The 23,339-nt window shown below is 45.7% G+C and overlaps 1 protein-coding gene across 4 annotated transcripts; it reads left to right on the top strand.

Annotated features, from left to right (window-relative positions):
• The first annotated feature begins 2,761 nt into the window (after positions 1-2,761).
• MYOT (myotilin) lies at positions 2,762-22,255 on the top strand. 4 transcript variants are annotated; one of them, XM_033073641.1, is made up of 14 exons: positions 2,762-2,824; positions 3,367-3,508; positions 4,125-4,148; positions 4,755-4,874; positions 5,431-5,683; positions 11,647-12,249; positions 13,936-14,086; positions 15,958-16,059; positions 18,021-18,070; positions 18,626-18,758; positions 19,808-20,015; positions 20,502-20,667; positions 21,186-21,319; positions 21,687-22,255. In XM_033073641.1, the coding sequence occupies exons 1-14, from the start codon at positions 2,762-2,764 to the stop codon at positions 21,857-21,859; spliced, it is 2,322 nt and encodes a 773-aa protein (XP_032929532.1). In that variant the 3' UTR covers positions 21,860-22,255. The 4 variants fall into 4 exon arrangements, with proteins under 4 accessions (XP_032929532.1, XP_032929534.1, XP_032929535.1 ...); XM_033073643.2 differs by lacking the exons at positions 2,762-2,824; positions 3,367-3,508; positions 4,125-4,148; positions 4,755-4,874; positions 5,431-5,683 and adding an exon at positions 9,829-9,956; XM_033073644.2 differs by lacking the exons at positions 2,762-2,824; positions 3,367-3,508; positions 4,125-4,148; ... (1 more) ...; positions 5,431-5,683; positions 11,647-12,249 and adding an exon at positions 9,829-9,956.
• The last annotated feature ends 1,084 nt before the right edge of the window (positions 22,256-23,339 follow it).

Genomic DNA, 23,339 nt, shown 5'->3' on the forward strand with positions numbered 1-23,339 from the left:
GGCTATTTGTAGCCTACTGACCTCTTCAAGGTAACTAAATCCCACCCTGCTGAGGTATCTCTGTCTCTCTACACCAGGTACCCACCTGTAACTTCACCAGTATGACTCCCAGACAGGGTGACAGTCAGCTAAAAGATCTCAAATTTGCAGTTACTCTACGTAATGTCTAACAAGTGCTGTAAGTGCCGAACTCTACCATGTGAGATCAACAAGGGTAAGATCCAAACCCTGAAGAAACACTCACACTCCTCTGCCAGGGTGCTGGAAAATGACTGCAACCCTAAAGAGAGTTAAGGTGCCCAACCACGACCTCTCACATCTGCCTCTTCACAGACAGCAAACACAAAGCAAAGCTGCCACACAGGCAAGGAGCTCACAGGGGAGCACTACAGTGGCCTTAGCAATGGAGCATTCAACAGCAAACAACAGTTCTGCAAGCATCTGCCAACACTTTCAGGTGCTGTCTGCATGGCCACAGGCTCAGGCACAGACACAGGGCTTGGCTGTACACAGCATCAGCTGCCAGACAACACCAAATTTGATGCCACAGGCACCAGGAGCAGGATTGGGTGGAAGCTGCCCTAATGGATGTGGAATGCAAACCCCAGTACCCATTCTGCTCACGAGGATTGCATCACAGCAGAGAGCAGCAGGGGACCTCCATGGCTCCTGCAGCCACCAGAACACCAATTCAGGCACTTCCATATCTTCTCCTGACTGGCAAACCAGGCTCCATTCCCTTCCCATAGCTGTAGGCACAGGAGCACTGTCACCACACGTCACACTTGCTGCTGTCCCTCACCCAGTTCCAAGGCTCACCCCAGAAGCAGAGTGTGTGACAATAGCAGTGCTGCTGTTCCTGCAGGGTGTTTGTCAAGGCTGGCCTTTGTCCTGGTGCAGGTGGCCCAGGAGGAGCAGGGTTGATATTCTGTGGTACACCAGCAAAAGGGAAGCAAAGATGAAACCTGTAAACCTTTCATTACCATGGTGAGCTATTAAGATCTCAATTACTACTTTTTTTGCATCAATCCAGTATGCTACAGTGTTCATGCCAAGGAATCTAGCAGTTGGTTTACGAGATTCCATTTTCACTAAAGTAACAAGGGTTTTTTTAGGCTTTCCCATCCAAATACAGGAAAACCCTTTTTCCAGCATGAAGCCAGGTTTCACAGGTAACTTGGGTCTTTTATAGAGGTCTGCATCAATAATCTTGTTAAAGTGTCTCCATGCTCGGGACCTGAGCGTACTCTCAAATATTCAGGGTGCTTTTATTTCCTCTGGCATTTCTGTGTGACCTCAACCAGCCTATGGTCAGCTCACAAAACAATGATTGCTGTTGTAAGGAAAAGGAGATAGTTCTAAACACACACTGCTTTATGTTTGTCTCTCCAGGTTCTTAGGGTAAATCCAAAGGCTAAACCTCCTTGCAAGTCTCAGCATCCTGTCGGGGTCAGAGGAATGCCATAGTAAGTGGAAATATTATTGGATCAAGTATATTCAGCCTCCTAAAGCCTCTGTCTCCATCCTGCCCTGTTTAATTTCACACACACACTAGGGAAAAGCAGTGAGCCACCAGTGTTTTCTGTCCATTGGTTCCTCAGCCAGTGCAGTCTCTCACAACCATTCAGTGCACCAGAGTTACACCACTTTAATTCAGCCTTATCTACTGACACTCGAAAAGCAGGTTACACACGTTTCAAATTATTGTTTACAACATTCTAGAAATATTTTGCAAGGGTCATCTCAGGCTCATCTTCAGCAAGTGTCTAAGAGGCAAGGGTCAGCATGAATATCAAGGTTTGGACCTTAAGCTCTTGAAAAGGGCTTTGTGGCTTGGAACATTTCCTAGTCAGAATTGCCAAGAATTGAGGCAGCAGGCGACAGGGCTGGAAATGCCCAAGGGCATTTGTATTTCAAGTTGTATTTCAAAGATTCACTTCAAAACAGAGAGCTGGTTTAGAGCACCTATGTGGTCAAGAGCTGGAGAAGTCAGAACACCTAGAGACACATCCACATCTTAACCCAGGCTGGGAGGGAAAGAGATGAAAACATGGGTTATTTCAAAGATAACGCTATTTAAAAAGGCCAGTGTCACAGCAAAACAAACCACAAACCACTTCAGTTGCACATTTATGTGCAAGACACATGGCTCCAAAGCTAAATGAGACAGAGGTGAGTGCACATCAACACTTCACCATGGAACAAGGACATATCTTGCACTGCAAATACTTGATCATCTCAAAACTGCCTTTCTTGCTTAATCAAGAAAGCCTTACTGGAACTTCTGTGGCAGCTGAGCTCTAACAGAGGATGTCAGGACAGAATAGAAAAATCCTGTTCATTTCTCTACATTCAGCCTCACTGTAGTAACCACAGACAGGACACAAGCCAGGAAGTGCCAGACCCGGGATCAGCTAAACTGGGTCAGGATCTCTGAAGGGGAGGAACAGCTACTGGCAGCAGCACTGATCTTAAACAGAGGCTGCAAGACATGAGCAAGTAATTGGCTTAAAGCTCTGAGCTACATTTACTGGTTATCAGCTCTTCTTCCTGTTAACTTGGTGTCTGCAGGCCAGGGAGTTGTTTCCTCCTGAAACACCTGAGTGAGGAGACTCTCCATGGGGTATTTACTAGCCCTGAACATGAACAACAGATAAAACACTGAATCATCTTCTCCTTCAAAGTAAAGGGCCAGCAACACAGCCAGGTTTCTGCATGTGAAAAATTCAATCTAGAAAAATCTCTTTTATTTGCCATCTAGATGCAGAGTCCCTCGCTGAGCCTGGCTGGGTCTGCCTATGGAACCACACCTGTGTTTACAAAGGTAAAGAGCACAAGCTGTCTGAACAACACAGCCTACCCTGCCACTACTAGCATTAGATTTTGCATTTTCTTGTTTCATCAGAAAGTATTTCTAGGCTGGAACATTGGTTCATTTACAATTCAAAAAGGCTAGCATACGTCATTAGTGATGCTATCAAACTACCATCTTAATTGGTAAATGATCCAGACAGACAGAACCACATAGGAATTCATCTCATTTATTTCCTGCAAAGGAAATGAAGGCTGAAGTGGAAACCTCACATTGTAACCACCCTTATTACATTGCATCCAGTGGAATAGATGTTTTTCCTGCATTTGTGTCTTTACTTCAATGCACAAGCAAGGCTTTAATGAGTGCTGGTCTTCTAGTGAAAAAACTTCCACTCACAACCCACTGCATTTAAAATTTAGACAACTATTGTAAGTGAAATGAAAATACAGGCAAGACCCTCTTCCTCACTGAAGGGTGCATCACTTCCTAATAAACGCTTCAATGGGGAAATTCTCAGAGCAGGCATTTAACACAAATATTTTCTCCTCCAGGGTCTACAAAACATAAGAGCTACCAAGGGCCAGTTGGTGGTGTTTGAGTGTCGCATTCACTCCACACCCACCCTGCAGGTTCACTGGTACCGGGAATATGATCAGATCATGGATTCTGCCGATTTCCGAATCCTGCGGAAAAGTAGGTGTTGCTGCACCTGTTGGATGTACAGATACTTTACTGGGACAGGGATAAGACAGGAATGAGAATGGCTATAAAAATCAGGTCGTTCACAGAAGCAGAGTTAAGTTTAAAGTATCAGATGACCTGAAGTCACAGGCTGCTGCACAGTCTGCACTTCCTCTGACAGTGCATGAGTGGGTCAGGCACAAGGGGAGATTCCAGGCTGTTAGTTATTAATGACAGCCCTACTGAGCCATGGCAGCATTGGCACCATATACTAGAGCTACTGATGAACTCAGGGGGAAAAAAGCATAAAGCCATTTCAAACAATTTCTTACACTCCCAGGCATGAGCTCAGAGCTCCAGAGTGGCAAACCCACAGCAGCCAGCTCCAAAGTCAGTAGAGTTCTTTGTGTGTGACCTCAGTGGAGAGGTGTGTGCCCCACAGGTTCCCCAGCCACACTTGACCTTTCCCTGTCCAGATGCTATTCCTTGAGATGGATAGAAAGGGAGATGGTTCCCTTGTAACCAGGGTGACAGCTGAGGTGGGAAAGGGAGTGAGGGCTGAAGGGTTTGGGTTTTTTCCATTTTGACATTACACTAATTTGAATTCTTTCTCTCTTACCTTGAGCAGAGGCTTGTTCTTCAGCAGTTCCTGGTAAGTACAACAGCATTTTTTGTTAGACTCCTCACCACACTCAGTATTTCCCACCTCATCCAAAATAAAACAATAATGTCCAAAGGTAGCCAGAAGACAATAGCCAGTCAGCCAAGAGCTTTCAAGTTCTTGATTTTGCTGCAAGCATCTGAAAGGCTCTGGTTTTTCCCACAACACTTGGAAGAAGGTATCCTTTTACAATCCTTTTATATTCAGCCAATGAAGAGTACACTGTGCTAAGAGAAAGCATATCAAACATTCTGACCTATAATCTTTTAAACTTGTACAAGACAAAATTTAGCAAAAAAAATAAAAATAAAAAGCCAACAAACAAAAATCCACAAAACAAAACCACCGAAAAACAAACAAACATGAACAAAACACCCACGACAAAAAATGTGCTTTGTTTCATTAATGTCACAGGAAGAGTATTCTTTAATCTTGCTCCTTCTAAACCCCTTGACTTCCTGTGCCCTCTACATCACTTTTTGGTACTTTATTAGTGTCAATCTCCATCACTAAATAGAGAGTCCTGTAAAGAGCAGTTTCTGCAGATTAACTCTTGCCTCTTGTGGTACAACATCATGCTTGTATCTCTTATTTCAGAGGAAGTCTGCACCCTGGTTATTACAGAAGCTTTTCCAGAAGACTCTGGAATATTTAAATGTGTTGCTGAAAATGACTTTGGGTCTGCAGCATCCAGTGCACATCTCTCTGTTTCCCCAGGTAAGCACATGGATTTCTGTGTTGAGCAACTAAGCACAAAAGAATTTGCTGCTGCTCAGCATCAGGCAGAATTGGAGATATTTCCCAAGCAGAAGCCAGACAATTTTGAAGGCTCAAGAGAAGAGAAGTGCCCAAAACACATAGTCTGCTTGGGTATCTCCTCAAAGCTGGATGCAAGTTGTTCTGTGTTTGTGCTTTTGGTCCCTCTTCTTCCTGGGTCAAGGATGACAAGGTGGAGATGCTGTTCCTTCTCTCAGAGGAGTTTCATCCCTGAGCTTCAACCCTCCAGGGATTCCAGCTTGGCCCAACACATTGGCTGTGTCTATACCTTGTTATTGTACCTGTTTGGCTCTGCTGGAAGCCACCTGCAACCAGAACAGCACCTGGCAGAAGTCAGGTTTGGCTCATGCAGATGTGCAGGTGTCAGTCTGTGCAGAGCACAATGAGCCTCATCTGCCTGCTCAGACATTCTGGTTTCCCCTCCCCTGTTATTGCAGTGCTGTACTGCTGAGCCACCACTGCTTCCTACCTGACGTGGGGACAATTCTACTTCCAGGAGCTAAAGAGCTGGAAAGCTTTGGAGGTGCTGCCCCCAGGCCAGCTGTGCAGGTCACCATGAAGAAACCCTCCTTCCCCAGGAGCAGCCAAGCCAAGGACCGTGGGGCAGCTGCTCTGCCATCCTACAGCCCAGAGAGCCCCAGGCTGGGCACTCGAGCAGCAGCCACAAACTTTGGGCAGAAGAACTCCAAGAGCCAAGCTGAGGACTTCCATGGAGCTTATGAAAATTCACCTCGGGCTTCTCCTCTCAGGTAAGAGGGAGAAAATCACATCCCTGGGTCAGCTTTTTACACCACCTAAGGCATGAACTGTCCAGTGATCCCAGCTGCACACTCCAGTGCCCCTTACCCTGGCAGGAATCAGGCAGATGCCGTAGCCTGAGGTGTTTGCCTGGGTGACAGTGACAATGTCAGCACCAGGCTGGCAGGTGACAGCACAGGCTCTGTTTGACCAAGTGTGTAACCACCTAAAGCATCAGGAAAGTGCTGATGTCTTTTGCAGGAGTGTCTATCTGTGGGTGACTTAAAAGCATCACCTCAAATAATTGTCCTCTAGGAGACCTTTGGCTCCACCACAGAGCATGAGGCAAAGATCACAGTGCCTGGGAAATCTCAAGGTACAATTCTGTTGCCACCACTTTCCTTGGTGGCCTTGGCCAAGTGGCATCACCTCATGTTTCTGTCTCTTATTCTGAAAGACAACAACAAAACTCAAGATGCTGTAAGCGTGGTGCAGACAGGACCTGCAAAGCACTCTGTGGGGGAAAAGCACTGAACCAGTTACCCACTGCATAGAAGGAAAACTGTCCCATGCCATGGTAGGGACACTCCCCACTCAGGAGATGGAGATTCTCCCTCAGTAATAAAGTGTTCCATTTTATAACAAGATTTGATCCAATTTCCATCCCAAATGCAGCTCTCAATTCACAGTATACTTATTGCATTATCAGTTACCCTGTTTGATTGCTCCAGAGAAACAAAACAGGTCAGAATGTATAGATTGGTGATGTCATCCCCGTCGCTGGAGGGTTTCATAGACATGATAATGGCCTTGAATGGACAGTTCAGTCCAGCAGAGGATTCCCTCAGTCCTCTTGGTGACACTGAGAGCTAGAGGAGGCAGACGTGTGCCTGCTCTCGTGCTGAGTGCCAGCCTGCAGCTGCAGTGATCCTGTTACAGACTGTGGGAACGCCTGTCCCCTACAGAAAGTACTCTCTGCCTTAGAGATTATTTTTGGATGTACTAAGCCATTTTAACTAAACAAGTTGTTTTAACAATTCTGAACACCTTCCTTCAAATTTTACCCTGGGTGAGTTCATGTTTCAGTATAAATGTCTCCATGCAGGAGAGTTACTTTTTTGCTAAATCACTGAGTAAAAATGGTTTTGCTTCAATAACCAGCATGAAGATCATTAAGAGGAAGCTCTCAGTTTGCCTTCAAGCCTTTCTATGAAATCCAGGCTCGCTCCAGGGAAATTAACTTGGACTCTAAGCAGATCCCAATGCATAAAGGGATTTACCATGCCACCAAAATCAGCTATGTAATAGCTTTTTTAAATGTAGGATGTATATGTATAAAAAAAAATGTAAAAAAAACATTAACTAGTCCAGACTTTGGGCACATCTCAAAATACAGAGAGAAACCATCAAAATTTCTAGATATACCCATCTATGAGAATTTAAATACCTTTAAATCCTACGCACATACTGCCAGGTGCTTTGAAACATCATTATGAACGTGACTCAGTGTTGTAAATGTTGCTGTTACCTCAAACTCAGCAATCATGGCTAATGGTTGGCTGTAAAATAACCATCTTGTTAGTCAGATTTAGTATATAATTCCCTCATGTAGTGTATGTGGTTGCAATTGTGTTACCAAAGGCAAATACCAACAAAAGCAGTGATGACAGACCAAAACCATTACTGGGAATAGCTATAAAATGAATGAAATTCTTGTACCCATATTCTCCCAATTATTGCCTAGCAACAGGCACTCCACAAAAGCTAGTAAATACAATTCAACAAGACTGTCACTACCAGCTACTCCTTTCTGAGCCCTTTACACCTGCAGCTTAGTGTCCTCAACAGCCTTATAGAAACAGAATAAAACCATTTTGATTATTAATTTCATTAAAGAAATTCGATCTAAGCAAAAGAAGAGGCTCCAGGCACTAAAATACTGCCAGGTATTTTAGGTAGTTTTAAATATCTTAATTAATAAGCAACAGATCCTTAACTCTTTTTCTAGGCATTTTTTTGCTATATGACAAGCAATGAGGAGAAAGAACCCAATCAGAAACAGCAGGGCATCATCCTTAGAGAGTAAACTGAAGCAGGACAGAAAAGCTGATTTCTGTCACCTCGCAGAGCTGGCCACAGCACTATTAAGTTACCTGGCACAAGAGATGATTTATTTCTCTGCCTTCATCAGTTCAGCTTCCAGTTCTTTCGCCTTTTTTCCTACCTTCTGGATGTCACGTTTTTCTGTTCCTTCTCTTTCACACAAGCTGTCCCGGTTGTGTCTGGTCTTTTAAGTGTATAAAACTGTTCTTAAATCGATGCCTTGCAGCCAACTTCAGTGCTAAGTTGATGTTGGTGGGAAGCCAGGGAGCCTGTCTGAGCACAGAACCTGACCTTTACGTACTTTTTAACCTTTTAAAAATTATTTTACTTTTTTTTTTTTTTTTTCCTTAACGTAAAAAGCAAATAACCTCTCCAACAGCTAGGGACGAATTCCCTCCCTTAATCACTTTCACACGAGGAATTTATATAAATTAGCACTCAATTAACACCTGCTCTGTAGCTGTAGCTCACAAACGATGGGGCGATGTTTAAACACGAACACAGGAGGTGGATTAAGCTCTGGAAGGTCTCTATGCTGACAGACTCACGGGCACAGGGAAGGGAGATGCGAGGCAGCTGAGAGCTCGCACGCAGCCCAGCTGCGGTACTTGCGGGTTTGGGGTGTTTTTAAACAAGAGGCGAGGGTTTCCCAAGTATAATTAAGATATTTAAAACACTATATTGTTAATTTAAGATGCGCATTGGAGCTGGTGATTAAAGGGATACGAATCGCCTAACCTGCCAGCAGGATCTGCTGCAGTTCTGGTAATAACCAAACACAAACAGCAAGATACTAATCTTTACCATATTTATAATATTCTTTCCACCAGGCTAGTTTTGTTACTCGGTTTATGAGCGCTCAGACACATCCGTGAGCAGTGCCCCAGCTCTGTGCAGGAGCGGAGTGTGCATCGCCCGGGGCTGGGGGATTTAAATCACTTTTAAACCCAGCTCTTGAGTATCTGTTGCCTTCAAGAGCACAGAGTTTTATCACTACGGAGGCAATTAGCTACAAACAATTAGTAAATGAATTAAACAAGGGATTTAGAACCGCAGAATGGCTTGGGATGGAAAAGACCTTACAGATGCCCTTTTTTTCTGCCATGAGCAAGGGACACCTTTCACTTAGCCCAGGTTGCTCAGGACTCCATCCAACCAGAGATGGGTCAGTCAGCTTCTCTGGGCAAGAATTTCCTTGGGACAGCAAAGTGAGATTTGGGGACATTCCAGCACGTTGCAGCGGTCCTTGCTCGCTGCTCCCTGACGGTGCAATGGGCAGAACTCCTGCTTTTCCATCCCAAAGCTGGCGACTTCTTCGGCTGTCCCCTTGTGCTGAGCCAGGGACACCCCCGGGAGCGGCAGCGCCCAGACGGGACCGGGGCTGGGGCTGGGGCTGGGACTGTGCCCGCCGCCACCGCAGCGCTCCGGGGCGGGATAGAGAAGGGACAGGGCAGGGATAGAGCTGGGATAGAGCTGGGATAGAGCCGGGACAGGGCAGGGATAGAGATGGGACAGAGCTGGAACAGGGCAGGGATAGAGCTGGGACAGAGCCGGGATGGAGCTGGGTCAGAGCCGTGCCGGGCGGTCCAAAGCAGGGACAGAGCCGGGCCGGGCTGTCCAAAGCAGGGACAGGGCCGGGCCGGGCGGTCCAAAGCAGGCACAGAACCGGGCCGGCCGGTCCAAGGCAGGGACAGAGCCGGGCCGGGCAGTCCAAAGCAGGCACAGAACCGGGCCGGGCGGTCCAAGGCAGGGACAGAGCCGGGCCGGGCAGTCCAAAGCAGGCACAGAACCGGGCCGGGCGGTCCAAAGCAGGCACAGAACCGGGCCGGGCGGTCCAAAGCAGGCACAGAACCGGGCCGGCCCGTCCAAAGCAGGCACAGAACCGGGCCGGGCGGTCCAAAGCAGCAGCCCAGGTTCGGAGCTGCGGGCGGTCCCGGCGCTGCTGTGGGCGCTGGCCCAAGCCCCGGCCGCGGCCCTGGCAGTGTCCGGGCTGCCGAGACTCTTATTGTGACAGCGGCGGGGCCGGGGACAGGCAGGGCCCGCGGTGTCACCGCTGGCAGCACATTAAAGCCCCGGGCTCGTTCCGCCGCGCACAGGGCGGCTGTGACAGCCCGGGCCGCTGAATGAGCGTCCCTCCCCAAAACACCGGCCCCGGCCCGGGTGACAGCTCCTAGGCTGTAGGTAAGGCGCTTGTTCGGGTGTTTGCAGGTCATTCCCTGGGGAGCTGCTCGGGGATGTGGCGTGAGGGAGCGCCAGGAGTGCTGAGGTGAACCCGCACCTTTGGGGCGTGGGCACAGCAGAGCCAGAATCTGGGCTCGCTTTTAAACAGGAAAACTGCCCCTGCTATTGCTTACTGTTTTCATCTTGTGAGGTCAAACGTCTCCTCGGATTTATTTTTCCCTGCCAAATCAAGGTGGAGTGATTTGAGGGAAACATGGCTTATCCCCTGTGAGAAGTGACGCTGTGCATCAGCGCTTGGTCAAGTTCCGTGTTCTAGAAAACAAAGTACACGCTGGTTGCGTGTGGTACAGCCTGTGATACAGTGGATGTGCAAATCCGTGCACAGGTAGGGATAGAAAAATGGGATAAAGACAAGACTTAACGAGTTTTCTGCACCAGTGAATGATGACATAGTGTGGACATGCTCCAAAAAATTGAGCCAGCTTCAAATTTCAATAGTGTGACAAGGGAAAAGCTTTTTTTACTATAAGCAATTTTTACTATGAGGCCTCTGTTTACTTACAGCTAATTCACAACTAATATTGACGATTACCTTCAGGAAATGAAAGCCTTGAGTCTTCAATATCAGAGTCTCCAGTTATCTCCCCCCATGGGAATTTATGACCTCGTGGAGCCCTTCTCCAAAGAGAGCAATACAATATACTGGGTGTATATATAGCAGCGAAACAGCTGATCTCAGTGGGGCAAGATTACAATTTTTTCCAGCACATGTAACTGTAGGGATTTATAGTCTCTCATTCTCTCTTTCTTTTTTTATTTTTTTACTTTTTAAAATTCGTGGCTTTATGTTTATTTTGGGGGATTATTTATTTATCATAGAAGTCATTTGTCCATTTTAAAAAGTTTGCTCAATGAAACTTTCCTGGGTTTTGAGTGGATGGAAAGCCCAGGTTTAAATATCAAACACCTGCAAAATAAATGCAGGACTCTGATTAGCTCATCTTACCCTACCTTATCTTGCAGCTCATGTCATTCTGGCAATTAGCAGCCTTAACGGAAAATCTCAGGAAATCACCTGAAATAGAGACACACAGTCCTTGGCATTCTGATTCCAAATCTCAGTTGGATATTAGAAACTCAGAATTCAAAATCCATTAGAGAAGAGATTTGGTTTCAAAAGTTTAGTTTTAGATTTAAAAGAAAGTGAAACTTTTGTGCTTCCCTATGCTACGAGGAATTTCTTGGCACAGATAGCTGGTTCTGGGAAATAGTACATTTAGTATTTTGACAGGGCACAAAACAGCAGGATCCAGGGATTTTTAGTTAAGATGATACATGGGAAATTACCTGGCTTAGCAGTAGTATCTGTGTTTATCTGTAGACTTAGGCAGGTGTTCAACGAATTGCTATTTCCTTTAGAATTTACTGGACTCTGGCATATAAAACAAGCACAGTGATCTTTGCACCTGAGCCAGACCGACTGTGGGGCTTGTTACTGTAACTCAAAATGTTCATACACTTGTGGGACAGTTCTAACAAATTCTAAATATCTTTATTTTAGGTTCAAGCTTTAATTTAGTTGAACTTTAACTTCACAGTGTTTGGATTGCCAGTGACTGCTCAGAACACAGTATTTTTGTGGTTCAGCTTGTGACGTACAATTTATTTTATCTGTATTGTCTTCCTTAAGGGAAAACCCACTCCAAGAAAGCCTCTATTCTGCAAGGCAAGGGCTCCATTCTATCCAGGAGCCCAGCCAAGAAAACTTTTGTGGCCTACCACCTAGCTTTTACCAGCCACCTATCCAAAGCCAATTATCACCAACAAAAACCCAGGACAGCTGTGAGACCTCTCCTATGAGTGTCCCTAATCTCCCATCCGTTTCCTCTATGTGCCAACCAACCATGTTTAACTACGAACGTCCAAAACACTTTATCCAGTCTAAGAATGTGTGTCAAGGGCAACAACAGCTTCCAGGACCTGCAGCCTCTACAGAGTCAAGCAGAGAAATCAAACAGTCCTCCATCCTCATACAGCCTCGTAACCCCAGCGGGCAGAAATTCTCCTCCTCGTCATCGCTGAGCTCCTCAATCACGCTCTCCTCGCCGTCCTGTAGTGCCCCTAAGGAATCCACATATCCCATCACACCTGCATCTGCACAGTCTCCTGCTAGCTCATCATCTGGGCAGAGGCTTCTGTCCATGCCTAACCAATCCCCTGCAGCCTTCCTGTGCTCCGTGCTCCCCTCGCAGCCTGACTATAACAGCCCAGCTCCTTCTCCCATGGAACCTCAGTAAGTATACACAGGCTTCTAACCTGCCCTGCTTCCCTCTGGCTGTCCCCAGCACTGACCATCCCAACCCCAGTGCCCTGGTAAAGCCCCAGGCTGGCTCTGACTGCTGGTGCTCAAGGCAGGGTCTGCATGAGTCAGGTCAGGAGGCTGAGTGCTTGCCCTTGTGTGGGAATTAAACTGCACAGTGGGCATGTCACAGGCTGCTGTGAGAGCTTTCTGGAGCTGGTTTGAATAGTTTAATTTGATTTGACAGAAATCTCTTAAGGATATTTAGAGCAGAAGACAGGCACCCATCTCAATTTCTTTCCAAAAACATGGCTTATGAACAGGGAGATGGGGGAAGGCAGTAATATTCCCCCCACATAAACAACTTAGAAAGTCCTAGTAAATCTCAGTAATATTTTCAGGTTCCACATCATGATGTGGATCTAAACTCACCTACAGTACCCCTCTTATTAATCATATATGTAAAAGAAAGGCAGCCCCTTGAAAATTTTACTCTTTAGACCAAAGACTAAATTCTTTCCTGAATATGTATTATATCATTTTGCCTTTGGGCTGCAATCCAAATATCTTCCAAGGTCAGTGAGATCTCACAGGGAGCTGGGCCTTGCCTTCTCACCAACTTGTATTCCTGCCAATATCAGCTGGAGGTCCTGGGGAAAGTCAGGGTGGAATATGCACAAAGTGAGATATTGGAAAGTTGATAGGGGCAGGATATAAAATCCAGATCTAAGTGTCAGTTTGCATTCAGGAAATCAGAATATTTCTGTCTGTTTTCTGAATCACAGCACTGAGGGAAGGGGAAAGGTAAGATGGGGTGGGTTAACTGGGGAGTGTTTCCTGAAGTCCTGCAGGAGTGTGGGGGGTTTGGGACACAGCTGGAGTGACTGCTGGGGTTTGTTTTTGTAGTGTGGGGTTGTTTGTTTCCATAGCAAAGGGCTTGGGTGCCACACTATGCTTTTCATATGAGCTGCTCTTAAATGCAACATGCAGTGAGTTGAGGAATTATTTTCCCAATGACGCTACTAATGGGCAAACAGGGACATGAGATGTATTCACCTGTTGGGCAAATCACTGAAGTTTTAAAGTTATAACTTGCATTAAGTCCAAGCAGTGTTGGGAGTATTCCAGAATTATAACCTTTCTACTCTAGTCTAGCCAGCAGTAAAAATTTCCAAGCAACACGAGGAAAAGGATTTGGAATAGAAATAATTTCTGAAGACAAGCACAGCATAGGAGGCTCCACTGCAGGTCACAAACCAGGTTAGAGCCTGTCAGCAGAGAGTGCTGTGACCTCCAGCAGACCTTTGCAACCCGTGCTGGTGGATGCTCCACTTTTCCTGGCATCTTTTAGAATCAAATGTAGTAGGCAGCTCCAGGAGCTGATGGTGGCCATGGATTGCAGGGTCAGGCTGTGAGGGGCACTGCAGGATGTAGGGATGCTGAACGAGTATTGTGGGAGGACACTCAGTGATTTGGCTGCACCATGATGCTTCTTCCCCTTAAGGTTTTGATACTCAATTACCCAACTTGGCCTGTTCACCTCCCAAATGCTTTGTGGGTTCATTCAAACCACAGTTTTTAGGAGGCAGGCTCACATTTTCATGGGCTTTCTGTGAAGCTGTAGCAAATAATCCAGCAGGCCTATGGGAATAACTTTGTTTTCTCTTCCTGCATGAGTAGTTACTCACAGCCCATGTATAACAAACAAGCCAGCATCAACTCTATGCAGAAGACATCAGACCAAGAAATTCGAGGGACAAAAGAGGCCCTCATTCAGGACTTGGAAAAGAAACTGCGGTGCAAAGACAGCCTTCTCCAGAACGGCAACCAGGTAAGGGATTCCAGAGCTCTCAGCAGTGCAAGCAGGGCTGCAGAGGCTGCTTCTGCTGCCCCAGAGGCTGGAGCCTCCAGACTGAGCTAAAAGAAGGAAATGCAGGAGCAGCACTGCCCAAAGACCTTTACTCAACAGATCCCATGGGAGTAAAAGCCATTTATGACCGGAACATTCTTTCATTGTGAAGCAAAAGGGAACGTGTTTAGGGCTGTGGCACAAATTTGAACTCTCTTCTTGGGTTCCTGTTGAACATCACATCCACAGAAAATTAAAAATCCAAGGAGAATGCCTCAGGTCTCTAGACATGACTACAACCTGGTTTTCAACACTGGGCTTAATAAACATCTCAAAATTATTAGAACCTGATAGAAAATTGGAATATTTGAAAGTTCATTCTAGGGACCACCACCAAATGGGGTAAATTTTTTCATTTATATGAACAACAATAAATGAAAGAAATTATATGAGTTTTTATCATAAAACCTGTCTCCTATAAGAAGGCCTCTTAGTCTCAGTACTTATTTATTTATTCTGCAGAGGGTCACAATGGAATCCCCTTTACTAAGAAATGAATATCTGTGAGAAAAATTTGCTACCAGTAGGGAAGCCCACTGCAGCAAGCTTGAGCAGGCAGGTTTCTAATGTGAGAACCTTTCTGCTGGCTGGAGGCAGACTGGTAAAAGCCCAGTGTTTAAAATTTCTATCTTCTTTCCCCTGAAGTAGAAAGGAGTATTTTCATGATCATCAGTGAGGACAGGTTTGTGCCATATATGTAATTTTAAATACTGAATAGGCAAACAAATAGGTCAAATCTGACTGAATATGCCCCTAAACAGGAATGTCCAATGTGCTGTAAGAAAACTTGTCAGAGCAAGGCAGCTTTTCTTCCCATAGGAAGCCAGGCTAAAAATAAGGCTTATGCAATCACTACTGTGTCCTCCTCCTCTTGTCCTCCAGCAGCGTCTGAGCCAACTGGCCAATCTCAGCCACACTTGATACACATGCAAGGACCTCAGGGATATTCAGCTCTCACAGGTTTTGCTAAAGGTCTTGTGCCCTCTTCTAAAGAAAAGTCCCACAAGGCTCCCAAACCTTTCCCCACTCAGCAGTAGATGTGTATCTCTGCAGAGTAGAAATTCAGCCAGAGTTTCTCCTCATGTCACAGCATCCAAACCAAGTTAAACTTTGTGGGCAGCGAAGTGTCAGGTGTTCTGGTGCTCAGGAGAGTAGCCCAACTGACAGAGCTTGAAATTAAATCTGCTCATTTTTATCCCTGTGTGCCACATCCAGATTGTGGGAACTTACTGTGTCATGCCTGAAACGTGTCCTTGCCTCCTCCCTGGACAGCTCACAGCATTTCACCCTGGAGATGTGCTGGCATAAACCTCCCCAGTGCTTTCAGGGGCAGTGGTGCTCCCCTCTGGCTGTGCCTGCTTCTGATGTGGCTCTTGCTTTTTTGGGAGCATCCATCATGCCTCCAGCTCCACAGCTGAATGGCTTGGGAAGTTTTCCCAGCCCTAACAGAAAGGTACCCTGGGACTTACTGTGGCTTCTGAGGATGATGCCATCAGCTACCCATAAATAATCCCAACAGAGAAAGAGGAGGAGTGGAAGGCCACAGATGGCATTAGGGAGGCTTTGATGAACAGGCAGTATAATCTTTTATGCATTTCAGTGCTGTATATATTGAGGCTGACTTCAGTTGGCATCACAGACTGCAAACCCTCTGGGCCAGACGTGGGGCTTCTGGTCAGCTCCTGCTTCCATTGACAACATCCTGAATTTGTGGCATATTAATGTGCTCTTTCAAGCTAATCTGAAATAGTGAATGGACTTCTGACTAGAATTCCTCTCCACCCTGCTTTCAGCGATTGACTTATGAAGAAAGAATGGCTCGCAGGCTGCTGGGACCAGCAAACGCTGCCTCTGTGCTGGACACTCAGGGTGAAGAGAACATGCAGAATGCACAGGTAACTGGGGACCTGTCTCTAGAGCTAGGGTTTCCTGTGATTGTGCTGGGGCCTGCTTGTGCCTGGATGGGGCAGAGATGGGGTTTATTTGGTACCAGTGCAGGTGAGGGGATGGCTCTCAAAGGTAGAGCTGTCTGTGGCAGGGTTTGGTGTTTCACAGGGTGATGGCAGAGAAGGAAAATTTAAGCACCATTCCCTTGCTGTGCCTGATCTGTAGGAATGACCTCTCCAGGGAAGAATTCCAACAGCTGCTGCACAGCACAGTACCCAGTGCCTGTGACAGGCAGGACGGAGCCAGGTACCCACTCCCAACAGCCCGAGCGCAGGCTTGGCCAGGACTACAAGGGTTACACCTGTCACTGTTCAGAACAAGTGACATTGGCTTCAAGAGGTCATGGCCTTGGGCTCGACTGGTTGGGTTTTAGCCCCCCCAGAGTGCTGCAACAAATAAGAGAATGCCAAGCAGTTATTTCAGCAGCCCACATGCTGATAGACAAGAATCTATCACTACTGGCATATTGAACAGTGTTTAAGTTGGAGACTTGCACCACTTGTTGGTTATTCAGGCCAGGTAGAAGCTGTCTTTGGCACTTGTGTGCTCAGTGTTAGTGGCAATGTCCGTGGTAGGGCAGCAGGGAGAGCACCCCTCCTGCTGCGAGCAGCAGAGAGCCAGGAGCAGGCACACACCTGCCAAAGTGCCCTCAGCAAAACTCCTGCATGCAACAGACACTTAACATCACAGCAAAGGAGGAATACAGTTTGAGCTGTTTCTACCCAACAATCACCTGGCAAGAGCAGGAAAGAAGGGAAAATTGTGAATGTCAGAGAGCAAGGGAAGCCTCATATTTTGCAGAGAACAAGGAAATATTCAGTCAAAACAGAATGACTGACAACTCTTCAGCATGTGTAAAATACTGCTTTAAAAAAAGAATATTGGGAGCAGAGATTGGTTTGTGTTTGGAACATCTTACTCTCATTGTTCAGTCTTATTTTTAAATATTGCAGTCACTGATTCATTCAGCCTCCTGATTCCTCAGGAACTTAACTCAGTCCATGTAACAGGTCATTAGAATCATCAACAGCTTTATCACTACAGCATCATTTCACAGGACAAGTAATAACTGTACAGAACTTGTGTACATGAGCACATACAGGCAATTGCCTTTGGACTCCACATGGAATTCAGCCTAGCAAAATCCTCATTCATGTAATATTTCCCCTGAACTTAAAACTGCCTCCCTGCTTGAAGTTTAAACCCAGGCTTAAATGTTCCACAGGACTGGGCTGCAGAGCACAGAACCAAACATTGGAATGGCTCAATGCAAGCACTCCAGAAATTTCCATGCAGCGTTTGCTCTCTCTGACTCCACTGCTAAAACGAGTTGCTGGCACCAAACTCTGTCGCATTTTCCAAGCATCCAAGCTCCTAACAGGAATCAATCCTGGGTACTTTAGCAGATTTAGTCATGTGATTGCAGAGTTGTCAACAAGCTTAGCTGGTGCTGTGATCTAGAAAGAAAAGTATTTTCCAGCTCAGCATGTGTCCATGGCTGTTGGTACCATATTTAAGTGGGCACAATACAAGGCTCTTGCCAGCGATTCCACTTCTATTCCTGCTGTGGGGAAGGACACTCTGTACTCAGCTCTCAGTTTAGATTTTGCCAGGAATCCTGCTCCTCTCTAACAAAGGTTATGGGCTGGCAGAAAACTCTGTGTGCCAGACAAAGCTGCTGCACCCATCAGCTGGGCAGCAGTGAGAAGCTGTGCCATGGCAAAGCCTGTGGTGAGCACAGTGTGTCAGGTCCTCATGCAAGTTCCTCTACCTCCTGTCCCAATGACTTCTGAAGTAGATTCATTTTGTTTTTAAGCAGCAGTCAGGATATGAACTTAATATGGCTTCTCATTCAGTCTACAGATAAATCTTTCTAGGTGAACTGACATGTCCTCTTTCTCTTCCCAAGCACCAGAATGCAGAAAACGTCAGGCTGCAGGTTCCTACAACACATGTAAGGTAAAGCAAAAACTTGTGCTGTGCTGTTCTTCAGGATCTTATTTCAAGCATTTCTAGACAATGTTGGTGTAATCTCACTACTTATCACTTTTGCTGAAGTAGTAATTACCAAATTCATTCCTTTTTGAATAAAATGCTACCATTTGTGGATGGGGGAATGATGCCTATTGTCTTAATCCAGTGTATTCTAAGCATAGCATTAGAGGTTTGAAAACTCCATGCACTTTGGGAAAATATTCTTTGTATTCTAGAAGATTAATTTCTAGTCAAAGAAATATAAATATTTAAATTAATATAAATTATGAAAATGAAGCACAGCCAATTCTCTAGTCAATTCTTTTGGATATTAGACCGAAATGAAGGTTATGCTTCTGTGTTGAACAACTGGAGCAAGAGAAGTGGCTGATTAAAAGTTATGACTTAGAGCTGAAAAACCAACCAGAACTGTAGTGTTGGATTCCTAAATGTGTTAGGGACTCCAGCTGCAATCAGAGCTTTGATGTCACTTGTGCTAGGTAGCTTTTACACAATTAACTGTTCCTGTCCCATTTTCAGGAGCAGACCATCCTCAAGAGGCGATGACCGTGGACATGACTCAATCCAGGAAAAGTTTTTTCAGCCACGTTTTACACAAGTGCCTGAAGATGTAGTGATTGAGGAGGGGCGGTTCTGCAGGCTCGACTTCAAAGTAATGCCAACCTCTCCCTTCCCATTCCACTGCCAACCTCTCCCTTCCCATTCCACTGCCAACCTCCCCCTTCCCATTCCATTCCCTCTTGGGGTGTGGAATGTGGAGGTCTCTGCAGAGCCTTTGCACTTTAATAAGCCAGAGCACTAAAGGCAGATGGTTCAGGGTCTCCCCAGGCTATGGAAACCAAGAAACAGGAGATGGCTAAATATTTCAGCATTTTCCCTTGGAAAATGTAAGTGGAATCATCTGCATAAGGTTATGCTTAAAGCTAAATAGTGGTAAGTATAGACCACTATGGAATGTCTCCAGACCTCCTTGGGAAGAATGAATATCAATGCCCTGCTGAAAAAAGGCATTTTGGCAGGGAACCTTGTGCTTTGAGCAGGGACTCCACTACTTCAGTGGACACAAGTCCACTCCCTTTAATGAGTCTTCCCTGAGGTAACTATACCCTTGCTGGAGCAGACAAGCAAGGAAATTCCCTAAATAGAAACAAAACTCAAGAATGGCCTAAAACTTCATGGCAGCTGTAGCAACCCTGGGGTGAGAAAGGACCCTGCTCTCCCTCACAGGTTTGGGTTTTCCTAATGACTGCCAATCTCTGCAATAAACTCTGGCCAGACTTACACATGACCTTTAGCCATCTTCCTTCGAGTTGCCTGAACTTCTGAATGCCTGGAGAAGCTGGAGCACGCCTGCAGGACAGCATACTTAGAGCCATTATCAGCTGTGGGTGTCAGCCCTGCTGCAGTGAAAGGCTGAGCCCACAATGAGCATCTTGGGCCTGATCAAAGCCACCACAAAGAAGGGAACAGGAGGGGGTTGCAGGAGCAGCATCTCCTGTCTTGTAGCGAAAGCTCGTCTTTCCACAGCACTCCATGAGCCTTTCTGTACAGCATCACATTCTCATTCAAAAATAGGCAACACTGTACAGCTTTGCAGTAGAAACATGGTTTGATCACCTATCAGCATCAAAGTGCCTGTAGTATGGGAGGGATTTTATCTTCAAGGTGTTTAACTCTTCACTGCTCTCCTCTCCCTCCCAGGTTAGTGGGCTCCCGACTCCAGATGTGATGTGGTACCAGAATGGAAGGATGGTTCACCAGGATCAGTTCCATAAAATGATAGTGTCAGAAAAAGGGTTCCACTCGTTTATTTTTGAAGCAGTCAAAGCAGCTGATGCAGGGACATACGAATGTGTGGCTGTGAACCGTGCAGGAGAAGCGTCTTTCACAGTAAAAGTGGAAGTAATCGGTAAGACTGAGAGTGCTGGTAATTCCCTGGTCACACAGGGAAAGTCTCAGCAATCTACTGCTTTCCTCCCTGTGTTTGGGATGTTAAACTAATAAGAAGCAAAGGTAGCACTCCACATATTCAGGCTCAAACAATAAAATCAACTTCCCTGTTTCAAGACTGTTTTAATAACTAATCTAGGATGCCATATTCCTTCAAGCCACTTCTGTCAGGATATTTAGATACAGTGAGATGTTCAGAATTTAATTTAATTTAATTAATGTTATTAATTTTCCAGGATTGATAACATATGTTAATTGACTCTCCTTCTAAAGTGGACTGTGTTTACTACACCCTTATGCTCATGGGAACTGCCTGCAGGCTCAGGAGATGCAGTGAGGAACATGTGTCCTCCTGAATTTAGCATCCTGAAGTCTGAAAAAACAAGCATGACATGAGCATTCCACACTTCCAGTAACTCCTCCTTATCTCTCCTCTTTAATTTAGCAAAAGAACATCACATGCCTCCAACTTTCATTTTCAAGCCACAAAGCAAAAAGGTTTTTGAAGGAGACACAGCCAGACTGGAATGCCAGATCTCTGCCATCCCAACCCCTCGGATTTACTGGAAAAGAAACAACGAAATGGTACAATATAATACAGACCGAATAAGGTATCCTACTGATGATTGGCCGTTGGTGTGCTAGAAAACAACAACCAGTGTTTGCTAAATCAGATGTAAACGGGCTGGTCTCTAAAAGCAGCAGGCTGGAGAGCTGGGTCTGCCCCTCGTGTGACAAGGGGGGCACGGGCCCATTGCTGAGCAGGCACAGTCCTGAGAGCCTTGTTTTGGGGGCACAGAGGGAGAGGGCTGTGCTCAGTGCTGAGAGCCTTGTTTTGGGGGTGTGCCCAGGTGCTCCTCTGAGTGCTAGCAGCAGTAGAGGGCCCATGGAGAAGCACAGCTTTAGCAATGAAATCTACAGTGTGGGGCTACACATTGCTGCCACCTGCATGGTGCCAAGGTGTGAAGCACTGCTGGCCCTAACAGAAATGCAATGTTCATGTCTGAACAGTGTGCAGTGCCCTGCAAGAATTCTTCTGGGGCTTTCTCAGCTCCTCAGCATGTAAACTGACTGTGCTTTCTCTCCTTCCTCCTCAAAGCACTTAGGCATTAACACCTTCATTTTTCAGCTTGCTCCATGACAATACTGGAAGGATTTGCCTCCTGATCCATAATGCAAGCAAGAAGGATGCTGGCTGGTACACTGTGTCTGCTGTCAATGGGGCAGGGGTGGCCACGTGCCATGCCAGGCTAGAGGTTGCAAGTAAGTTCCAGGCCCCAGTGCCACAGATAGTGCATCTTATATTCAGAACAGGCCCTCAAAATTAATCTCATGAAGTTTAGACTGCTGGGAGGATTTGTTTTCAAGACAAAAAGTAACTATCCTGAGAAAAGCTCTTTTGTTTATTACAGATGGCTTCGGAGTGTCCTTTTGCACTTTTAAAGGCAAATTTCCCTGACACCAAGCAAGAAGTTGAATATAAATCTCTGGTGTCTGAGATATGGGTTTGTCTGCTAAATTCTTCCCAAGGGTTTTCTAGTTTACATTGCAAATATAAAGCAAAGGGGTTGTGCTACCATGTTCTGCACCCTGGGAAGACACTGAAAGTGCACTTTTCTCTCTCTTCCAGCACATGCAAATAAGCCACTTCCAGCCCCAAAGCAGTTACGGGTTCGACCAACTTTCAGCAAGTATTTGGCACTTAATGGAAGAGGACTGGATGTAAAACAAGCTTTCTCACCAGAAGGGGAGTTTCAGCGTTTGGCTGAGCAGTCTGGACTGTATGAAAGCGATGAACTTTAACTGGAAATGAAGAGGAAAACCTCACACCTAGAAGAGACAGTTACAACATAGATGCAGTTATCTGGTGATTACTCTAATTAGCAAAACACCTACTTGCATATTTTTACTTTGACTCTTTCACATTCAGCCGTTCCTATTTTACCATGTTAGATTTTATTTATAAGGTTTGGTGACTATAACCATTAACTGAGTATTGCATTTTAACTAGAAAGCCTAAGAAAGCAGGTTAATTAGTTTTTACAAGTGTGGGTGGGCTGAGTTCCACCTGTGCTTGCTTACATGCTAAGGTAGCTTGGTTTGTACTGCTTCTCTAATATCACTCGTGATAATATCAGAAGTCTGTACTGTCTGGATACTGAAATCAAATAGATTAGAGTGTTTTTATGAGAATAAATTAGAGGCAAATAAAATTTTAAATAACCAACATCAGCTGTGACTCTTCCTTGCTTGATCTGTTAAAAGCAGCTTTTGAATGTCTGGCATCAGCTGCAGCCTGGGGAAGATGGATTTTTACCCTCCTAAGCTTTCCACTTGTCCCCTCCTGTCTGCTCCCACTGTCATTTTTCATCTGGCATATATAAAATATTTAGCATGAACTAAATGCCGACACCCAATTAACACCACACCATGCCAGTGAGGCAACATCAATATTTCTTCTCCTTGCACACTTGACCCAAAAGCTGTCCTCTATAATATGAATCATTAGGGCTATCATGTTTTCCCTCCTCTAATCAAGGAGTGATTGCAGCTTATCTTGCTGTTGACTCTCAACAAGCTGTTGATTTGGGTCACCCCAGTGGTTTGTTTGCTGCTGTTCACAGACCCCTTGTCCAAAACACTATTAAACACCATGGAATATGAGTTTGCTGAACACCAGCAAACCAAAACTGAAGGCTTTTCATCTGTACTCGCTACAAGAAAATTTGTGGGGGTTGATCTAGCCTGAGCTCCTCATCAAGGTGCACAGTCAGAAAACCTCTCCAGCATTTCCCAGAACAGAAAAAAATGAGGCCTCAGTTTCACCCTGCACTTCTGTACCATTACATAACCCCCAAATCTGAACTGCATAACACTGACTATTAAATTCCCCCCAAAAGTCCTGCAGTTCTACACCACACCTCTCCTGTGGGTGCTCAGGTGATGAAACACACAGAGACAACTCCCCTGTGGCACATTTGGAGATGCAAACCAGTACCCAGTTTGCCCACAGGCTGCACTGGAAGGTTGTAAAGTCTGCATCATTTCTCTGAAGATGTCTTTACACACAAGTCATGGAGTAGCTGAGGTGACTCCCACTCTTTTCCAGCAATCCCTGTGCCAGCTGTACCTCATCGAGCACTCACCCCTTACTCCACACATCATCCACCCCAGAATGTCCCTGCAATGGAAATGGCTCTCAATTCCCAGCAGCATGACTTAGTAACAGCTAGAAATGGCAGAGCAAGGTTAGAAGCTGCTGTCACCCTCTAAATTCAGCCTG

The sequence above is a fragment of the Catharus ustulatus genome, chromosome 15, assembly GCF_009819885.2.
Source record: "Catharus ustulatus isolate bCatUst1 chromosome 15, bCatUst1.pri.v2, whole genome shotgun sequence".
In the NCBI taxonomy this organism is placed as follows: domain Eukaryota; kingdom Metazoa; phylum Chordata; class Aves; order Passeriformes; family Turdidae; genus Catharus; species Catharus ustulatus.

Bases quoted from the DNA above. Each gene is read 5' to 3' on its own strand.
- MYOT (XM_033073641.1), top strand. From the start codon at position 2,762: ATGCAGAGTCCCTCGCTGAGCCTGGCTGGGTCTGCCTATGGAACCACA. The intron at 5,684-11,646 runs GTAAGAGGGAGA...GTCTTCCTTAAG, and splicing joins CCTCGGGCTTCTCCTCTCAG to GGAAAACCCACTCCAAGAAA. The intron at 18,759-19,807 runs GTAATGCCAACC...TCTCCCTCCCAG, and splicing joins TCTGCAGGCTCGACTTCAAA to GTTAGTGGGCTCCCGACTCC.